This window comes from Fragaria vesca, linkage group LG6 (assembly GCF_000184155.1).
Source record: "Fragaria vesca subsp. vesca linkage group LG6, FraVesHawaii_1.0, whole genome shotgun sequence".
In the NCBI taxonomy this organism is placed as follows: domain Eukaryota; kingdom Viridiplantae; phylum Streptophyta; class Magnoliopsida; order Rosales; family Rosaceae; genus Fragaria; species Fragaria vesca.
In genome coordinates this window covers 15,193,761-15,203,190 of record NC_020496.1, presented here as the reverse complement: position 1 = coordinate 15,203,190, position 9,430 = coordinate 15,193,761, and the positions used below count along the sequence as shown (strand labels likewise).

The 9,430-nt window shown below is 36.6% G+C and overlaps 2 protein-coding genes across 2 annotated transcripts; one reads left to right on the top strand and one right to left on the bottom strand.

Moving 5' to 3' along the window:
• Positions 1 to 488: 488 nt before the first annotated feature.
• LOC101293705 (NAC domain-containing protein 8-like) lies at positions 489 to 1,779 on the bottom strand. Its single transcript, XM_004305382.1, has 3 exons — positions 1,500 to 1,779; positions 1,187 to 1,397; positions 489 to 1,048 (listed from the first exon to the last, which is right to left on the bottom strand). The coding sequence occupies exons 1-3, from the start codon at positions 1,608 to 1,610 to the stop codon at positions 489 to 491; spliced, it is 882 nt and encodes a 293-aa protein (XP_004305430.1). The 5' UTR covers positions 1,611 to 1,779.
• Positions 1,780 to 6,154: 4,375 nt separating this feature from the next.
• Positions 6,155 to 8,895, top strand: LOC101310331 (cytochrome P450 734A1-like). Its single transcript, XM_004303073.1, has 5 exons — positions 6,155 to 6,488; positions 6,570 to 6,793; positions 7,377 to 7,609; positions 7,863 to 8,241; positions 8,342 to 8,895. The coding sequence occupies exons 1-5, from the start codon at positions 6,212 to 6,214 to the stop codon at positions 8,768 to 8,770; spliced, it is 1,542 nt and encodes a 513-aa protein (XP_004303121.1). The 5' UTR covers positions 6,155 to 6,211; the 3' UTR covers positions 8,771 to 8,895.
• The last annotated feature ends 535 nt before the right edge of the window (positions 8,896 to 9,430 follow it).

The following is a 9,430-nucleotide window of genomic DNA, read 5'->3' as shown; positions in this document are numbered from 1 at the left end:
ATAAATTGAGTAATGACTACAACTTGAACCTAAGGAGAATATGAATGCTACACTCCACCTTATATAAAATACTTAAGGTAAGAATCATCTTTGTATATAGCTTGGTTTATAATTTACACTTCCCCAAATGAAAGGGTCATGTGATGTTTACAACTTTCTGTCACTTACAAAGCATGACCAAATCTTCAATAATTCTTTGGTGGACATGCATACATTACACGTTAGTAACATAAAATTAAAATGAAAAAAAAAAAAAAAAAAAAAGGTTAAACTTCCCTCTTCCCTCTTCCCTCTCCCTCCAAGGCGCGCCAAATACTTTGTTTATTGTATCACCTTACTACATATGACCTCCTAAATCAGCATAGGAAATGATAACTTCATCATTCACAATTTCAGAGCCAACAATTGGCCAAAGATCGAGCTGCTGCCTTTATTGGACGAATGTGTATACTCTGTTGTTTTTTTATTACCTCCACTCATTAGATACCTTATTTTAAAGAAACAAACGACCCATCATGAAGAGGAAAATGAGGAGGGATTATTTGAGGATTGCTGCTCGATCTATCTTGGCCATTTTGATCGAAGGATATGAAGGAATTAACATTGTTACAATACTGCACAAGTGCCTCACTGTGCTCACTTTGTCCATTCATCAGTACTTTGGCAGCAGAGTTATTATTAAAGTCCTTCATACCTGAGTTACCACATTGTCTAGGTTGTGTTTGGTAGAACACTTTGGAAACCACAAGCTCTCCATCTTTCTCTTCTTCATTGTTGCCAAGGTGATACTGGTGCATTACCCAGTTGGTTTTCTCAGGCTTTCTTTGCTTCCCATAGTTCGTGTAGAGCACAAGTATTTTTTTGTACCCTTTCACTTTGCCCCCAGCAAATACTGGTCTGGTCTTGCCTGTCTTGTGCCACCGCGTCTCGCCCCCCTCGCTGCTGCTATCCCTATCGGTGTGCACCTTTCTTCTTTTCCTAGATCCTGTTGTGTAAGCCTTGGAAGGTCGATGGAAGAAATGGCGTACCAGCCCATCTTTGCTAACTCCTGCAGGTTCATTTATAATACCAACATTTTGACAACGCACGTATATAAGATTATTCTCATTCATATTAATAATTATGTGATCATTTATATGACATGAAAAATCAATGAAACCCATGCCAGCCATGTGGATATACGTACCCGGCAACTTATGTGGATGAGTGTAGCAAATTCCATTCTCCCCTTCAATTGTAGGGATGAACTGATCTATCAGAGGATGATGGTGGAGCTTATTGCCTGCAGCAATATCAGTACTACTCAACACCTTCCCCTCCAAATGTTGAAGCACCTCTTGATCCGTAGGATCAAACTTCACCCCGGCTGGCAGCCCCGGCAAGTTTTGAATTCCGGCCTGTAATTTAGCATAAAATATAAACTTTGATTACTACGTACAGTCGGTACCGACGTACCAATCAAAAAAAATCTTGAAGAAAAAGATAAGGGGGATTTAAACCTGTTGTTGGTATTTGATCTGGTAACCACATGAAGGACATGTTCTGGTGGTTAAGCCATCTTTGGCAATGAGTCTTGGGTCTTCCTGACCAAGATCATTGCAGTGAGTCATTTCCCTTATTTCTTTACACAATTATATGCACTATTCCAAATTAGAATAATCTAAGAAGGAAAGGAATAGGGTTATGCGGTTAGACTTGGAATTAATAGAAGGGGAAAAAGGAAAGAAAAGCAGACTTGTTTCTTGTGAAGCCTGTCCCCTATTGGCAGCTAGCAGCTGCTTAATTATTCTGCTTCACAGTTTGGGGAGGAATCAAATTCCTATTCACTTTTACTCCTTTGCATGCATACTTGATTTTGCTGAATATTCCTCCCATGGCTCTTCTCTTGTATTAGTGAGATCTAAAGGAGAAAGATCAGAGAGAGAGGGAGAGAGAGGGAGAGAGAGAGCTGAAAATAAATATTGAACGAAGAAAGGAGCTATTCTATAAATTAATACAGTGAGTTTGAAGGAAGGGGAAACAACATAGGGTTTGCTTGCATCCAAAGTTTGGTTGTTCTAGTGTATGTATAATATGAAAACTTGTAGGAGGATAAATGTACTCTCTGGGTCCTTATTTACACAGTGTAAAGGCAAAGGGAGCTTTAATTTGTAAAAAACTTAAATCAGCTCGTATATATACGTATATAAAAGAAACAACTAAAGATGGGTGTGGAGTAGTAGAGTGGAAATGGGGCAACCTAATGTCTGATAGAGAGAAAGAGAAAGAGAAAGTTCAGCTCCTATGTCAACCTAGAGTGAGAATGAAGGCTAAACTTAAGCAAAGAAAACCAAAACAATACCAAGCATCCAAACAAGTAAGCAAGGCCACAACCAATTGATTACAAATTTCATGTAAACTTCTCATGAAGATCAAGAAAATCTCCTTTTTATTGGATGTCTTTAAGTTACAGGACCAGAGTCTCATGTCTCAGTAGTGAGCAATGTTTTGTTGCAACAGACCAAAATGCAAATAAAATTACAAAATGAAAGAAATTAGGAAACAAAAACACTCCGATTCCATAGTTTTTTTTTCTTTGCACCGAAGATGACAAATAATTTTAGGGTCAACTTGGACTCAATGTGGCTCTCATATTCTGATAAGAAAAAAAAAAAAAATTAGCTCTCATATTTACTAGTATACTATTTAATGTTTAGAACTGTTTACAAGCCACGATCGAGTGAATAGACGTTTTTATCTTTCTTTTCATGTTAATTTCAATCTATCATTTTGACCTAATAAATATAAAAAAATGTCTAATTTTAATTTACGACTTTTTTTCTTCTCTTTCGCGAAATCTACAATTGTGCTAAGCTTTTGTGATACAATTAGTGATTTAACTAAAGGTCTAATGACCATTCAACTAAAACAGGAAAGTGATGGGCATCTGAAATCGGGGCGTTCTCAACTAAAAACCCAGCATCGTTGTTGGTGGGAACCACGCCAAGCGTTCTAGCTAAGTCTTGTGCATGCATCTCACTTCATCAGTGCAGCACTGAGCGCCTCCCGACTGTACACGTGGACGCAAATTCTAGCTCGATTTGGAGCGCGCGCCTTAAGCCTCCTTTAAAGGAGCTTGGAAACAATTGTCCACGATAGCTGGCATCCTCAAACAGGTGCAAACCTCTCACCTCCGCGCCTATAAATAAGGGCCTCACCCTACTCCAAAGGTAATTCAACTCTCTATTCTCCACTTGTCATTCTCAATTGTCCGCAAATGGCTAACTTGATGAGTGTCGGAGGGGCTTTGCCCGGATCTGTTCGGGCACCTCTCCAACCTTATTGTTCTCTTGCAGGTCTTACTCCATAAGTCGCTAGCTTGGAAAAATTCTCTCTCGAACGTATCTGTATCCGTTTGACACCTTCTTTCCTTACCCCAAATTTCCATCACTAACAATCGTAATATAGAATAAGCGGGGTATCGTTCTAGCTAGGGACTAAGGGCTCTCCTATGAACAATGGTCATGTAAAATTTCAGTAACTACATAGAGATGTTTAAGTCGTAAAAGGAAACAAATGTAGATTAGGGATTTTTTTTTCCTTTACGCATGAGCACCTATATATTATTACAATGTTTGCTGGAATTTAAACATATGCCTTATACATATATAGGGTGAGGAGATTATATTATGTTGATATTGGCCAGCTTAATTATTTGAGGATTAATATATGAGTAATGCTAGGTGAACCACCTTTTGGGAAACCACCTAGAACCCACCTTAGGTGGCTGCTGACATGGCACAGCCACATCATCATACCATGATTTCTTATTTTCTTTCTTTCAATTTTTCTTAATTACAAAAATCTTTTTCTTTTTTTACTTTACTGATTTTATTTTGTAAACCCTATATCTTTTCTTTCTTATCTAATCTTTTACGTCTTAAATTCTTTCCTTCTCTCTCATGTCTCCTCTCGACTCTCTCACCTCCTATTCAATTGATCAACTTCTTCTCAATTGGATTTCAGTTCCCTCGCAAGGATCGTTAACAAAAGCTACCCATTATAAACGAGATTAGCTTTTTTCCTTGAGTGTGATGAATATCTGGTTTGGAATTAGGATTTAAGGGGAATTGAATTAGGGTTTAACGTATGTTTTTTGTGATCTTCATTAAACCAATTGTTTTTTTTTTCGAGCACTTTTTTTTCCCTAACATGGCCTTGTGCTGCGATTTTCTTTTTCCCTCCTCCCACGTCCAAAGGCTTCGCCGTTCATCTTCAATTTTTCGTTACTTTCGAATTTGTTGTTTCCAGAATAATGAAGTGTTCGATATATATATGCAGTGAGACTTCTTCTTTTCCTTGGTAAAAATTATGGTCTGAGACGTGTACGTACCTTGAGCAACTTCAACACAATTAACTGGGTTTGAGCAGAGAATTGAAGATGTAGAAAATTAGATAAGAAAGAAAAGATATAGGGTTTACAAGATAAAATCAGTAAAGTAAGAAATAATGGTATGATGATATGGTTGTGCTATGTCAGCAGCCACCTAAGGTGGACTCTAGGTGGTTTTCCAAAAGGTGGTTCACCTAGCATTACTCTTAATATATTGTTTTTCTTGATTGCATGCATTATTCAATATGGCCGGTCTTCACTTATTCTCAATCCTGAATATGGTAAGGATGCTGAAGACTGACCTGAGCTGGATCGATCATATGTATATGATGAGGCTGGTGAAGATTGAGCTAAACATGAATAATGTTTTATCTGATTGCAGGAACTATTCAGAAATCATAATGGTATTGACTATTTGGAGATCTGTCCATCTTTTCATCTTTGATTTTCCTGGAGATGAAGCCAAGCATGATTCATGATGACTTGATGAGGGCCGGGGTGTGACTAGATGAGGCTAACAAAATTTATGATAATTCTCTTCGATCGTCGTCATTATTTAACTGGGCTAGCTCCATTAAAGGATACAAGAAAGAGGCAGTGGAACAAGGGTTCGTTGTTAATATAGTACGTATTTTGATTGGGAATCCTTGATTAAGTTGAGTGAGACCTCAACATAAATGAATCGATCCCACCATTTAACTAATATATGCCGAGATACAATATTTTCTTTTAGTCCACACTGCCACGTTATGATCTAGTTAAGGAACTTTGTGTTTGAACTTATAGTTGATTGTTACTTGTAAATGTTCTTTATGTTCATTGAAATTTCTAATACGAGATAAGAAGATGTGTTAGTACGCACAATGGTATATAGAGTAGGTCACTCATTTTAACGTTAGATACATCAAAATAACATGAATTATACATTACTGTGGAAGATTAGTTAGACTGTGCGTAAGTCCCTAAATTAAAAGAAGTGGTAATTATTGAACGTAACTAAAGTAGTAACTTAGAGTTCCCGGAACAAAGAGAAAAGGAAGAGAATGTTGTCGACATCCTATCTCATAAGTGGGATTCTTATTCAATTTTGCAGAAAAGTTGTTACCCGGAGCAGTGCCTATGCTTCTTAACAATTCTTATGAGTGGGGTCTTTATATTTATATGTTGGCGTGCTATGACTCCTGCTATCATTGTATAGTTTTAAATTTATATAGAAACTTTTCTACAACACCAGGATTATACTTCCCCTCAGAATCAATACTTTATTCTCTTCATGTATGTTAGTCATAGGTCATCCTATATGACCGTCAAGAGTGACAGACTCACAGTGAATGGATAACATTTGTTTTAGGCCACATTATTAAAAAAAATAAACCAGTCAATCGAGATGACAAGCAGATTATGTCAAGAGCGAGTGTTCTTTACTTTCACTTTCAGGAATTTTACGAGTCTTTGTTGAACAATAAGGTGCCAGAAGACTTGGAACGTTTCTTAGGCCATTTTATTAATAAGAAAACAAATATCCTCTAGAGATCTTACACAATGAAGCATCAAAACCAACAAGAAGCATTAGTTTTCTAGCTTTTACGCAGACTCAAATGCTAATAATATATTGGCATCTGAAATCAATTTTGCCAGCAGTATAGTTAAGTTGCTCCACGTCTGAGAGGACAAAGTCGCAAATAGAAGTCTAAACTATAAGGTCAAAAATGGTGTGGTGTTTTGTGTTAAACAATGAAGAGAAAGATAACCTCATAAATTCATAATTCGTTATATATAAGTGGGATCGATAGTGGTAGTTCATTACTTCCAGCAGCAAATCAGAGAGAAAGAGAGACGATGAGGTCCTTAGGAGGCCTAGTGGTCATTATTTCAGTTCTTTTCTGCTTTGTAGCTCTGCTTTTCAAGACTTTGCACAAAATATGGTGGACTCCGAATCGCATACAGAAGTTGATGGCTTCACAGGGAATCAGAGGCCCTCCTTACAGACTTATCCATGGAAACACGAAAGAAATCTCCAACATGCACAAGGAAGCTAGGAGCAGACCTTTAGGTTTATCACACAACATATTTGCTTATGTTGAGCCTCATGTTGACTCATGGAGCAAGATATATGGTACTGAAATAAGCTCATGCTGAACTCTAGATTTTTTTAACTTTTAGTTACAAGATTAATTTTGGTCATCTTCGTCAACAGGGAAGAATTATCTCCAATGGCATGGTTCCGGAGCTCAGTTGGTCATTCGAGAACCTGAGCTATGCAAACAGATACTGAACAACAAAGATGGAGCTTATCCGAAAAAACCACCTGAAGACTTTGCAAAGAAGCTATTAGGATATGGCCTTGTAACAGCTGAAGCAGAAAAGTGGGTGAAACTGCGAAAAATTTCCAACCATGCTTTCCATGGAGAGAGCTTAAAAGTAAGTTCTTATATAAGTTAGAATTAAATTCAGTTTACCCCCATGAGGTTTGGGAGTAACTTCATGTTAATCCCTATACTTTCAATTTCATCAGTTTACTCCTCAAACTTTTGAATTTCCTTCAACCGTGACCAATGTCTCATCTTCTGTCCAAATCAGACGTTAATTGCTGACGTGGACCCAATCTCATGAGTTAAATTATGTTTGTACCCGAAGCTAAGAAAATTTTCAACTTAGTTAGGGATAAAAAGGAATGATTTTTTATTTTTTTTTTTCTACTAGTTTTTTTGTTTAAATGACAATTTTAACCTTTAACAATGGGGCTCGTATCTAGAATTAACGATCAATTCAAACAAAATATAAGAATTTGGTCACGACAGACAAAAATTGAAGAGTTCAAGGGGTAAACTGATGAAATTAAAAGTGTAGGGATTAACATGAAGTTACCCTCAAACCATAAGGGGGTAAACTGAATTTAATTCTATAAGTTAACGGGAATTCTTTCCAGTACCCAATGTGCTTGATATTTGTAATAGTTTCTTATTTATGATGGTAACATCTGATAATTGTATTGTTCTACCAGACCATGATTCCAGATATGATAGCTGGTACCGAGATAATGCTCGAAAGGTGGAGAAATTATGAAGGAAAAGAGATTGAGGTATTTGAAGAATTTAGGTTATTCACTTCAGATGTGATTTCCAGGACAGCATTTGGGAGCAGCTACTTAGAGGGACAACACATTTTTGAAATGTTAATGAAGCTGACCTTGTTATTATTCAAAAATTCTCTCAAAATCAAAGTTCCAGGTATCAGGTAATTAATTTCCTTCCACTAATTGTATAATTGGGAGTTGCAGAAATAAACATTTAGTTTTACGTTCAATCGAGTTGAAGTGTGGCAGAAACCTTGCAAGAATCAGTTGTTCAATCGAGTTGAAATGATATTCTTTATTTTTGTTCCTTTTTTTTATTTGTTTCCATTTAATTTGTAGCGGATAAATATTTAGAACAAGGTTATCAGATAATTTCTCTTGTTTTTATGTTTAGTGTTTGATTCAATATTGCAGCAAGTTTTTTGACACCAGTGATGAAATCGAATCAGAGAAACTCGAAAAAGAAATACGTGACTCCATAATAGAGCTTGTTAAGAAAAGAGAGCATAAGGCAACTAGTGGAGAAGAAAATAGCTTTGGGAGTGATTTTCTCGGATCACTTTTGAAGGCTCATCATGATGCTAATCAGAACCAAAGGATTTCGGTGGATGATTTAGTTGACGATTGCAAGACTTTTTACTTTGCTGGACAAGAAACCACTAATACATTGATTGCTTGGACTGTCTTTCTCCTAGCTCATCATACTGATTGGCAAGAGGAAGCAAGAAAGGAGGTCCTTCAATTATTTGGAAAAGAGAATCCTCATCCGGATGGCATTTCCAAACTTAAAACTGTAAGAAAGTCGAGAAGAACTGGTTACTCGATCTTCTCTAAGCAATGAATATTTTCATCCATTTTTAGATCTTGATTCATTCTATATTTGTGCGATGCAGATGAGTATGATCCTCAATGAGTCTCTCAGGTTATATCCTCCTATTGTTGGTATTCCACGGAACACCGGAAGGGAAGTCAGACTAGGAAAGCTCATTGTTCCTGCTAATGTTGATCTGCTTGTCTCGGTTCTAGCACCTCACCATGAACCTCAATTTTGGGGACCAGATGTGCATATTTTCAAGCCTGAGAGATTCTCAGGAGGGGTTGTTAAAGCCACTAACAATAATGGAGGTGCTTTTGTGCCGTTTGGAATAGGACCTCGAACTTGTGTGGGCATGAACTTTGCAACCATTGAAGCTAAGATTGCTCTGTCGATGATCCTACAACGCTACTCCTTCACTCTTTCACCGGCTTATATCCACTCCCCCACTCACAAAATCACACTTCGGCCACAATATGGACTTCAAGTATTACTACAACCATTGTGAATAATGAAGTTATATAAGAACTTTCTTTTCAAGAATTCCAGCAAAATAAAGAAATAAGAACAATAAATAAGAAGCATGACACAGAATCTAATGAGAATTTGAGACGCATGAATTTGTTCTTCGTATTCCTTGATCGTGTTTAATTAGCCATGTTTCAAAACTCTCAGTATGTAATTTTGTGAGTATTCTATAATCTGTCTCAAAGCTTTAAAATTTTCATTTTATAAAATCTTGGCATGAACCAATGTCATTATTCATATATTGTTCAGAGAAGTCTGAACAATAGAGTAACTTATATAGCTTATATAGTTCTATATATATATATATATATATCATGTATTCTTTTAGCTATTTTCGAAAGGAAAAATGCTCATTTAGTACTAACTAGACGATGCTGCGGTTTGTAGGAATAAAAATTCTTCATCGCAGATGCTCTTGTTTACCCTAACCATACTAATAAGCATATTCATTGCTGAATATAAACATACAAAAACATAGAAAAAAATGCTTTCAAGATCAAGCTACGTATTCATTGCAGACATTATATTACAGGAGAGATAAAGCTGAAAATGGAAATGTTAGAATTACAAAAAAACACATCAGTCAGCGTGGGATGCATTACAAAAGTATAAAATGTGGCACCAGTGCTTGACCTGTTAT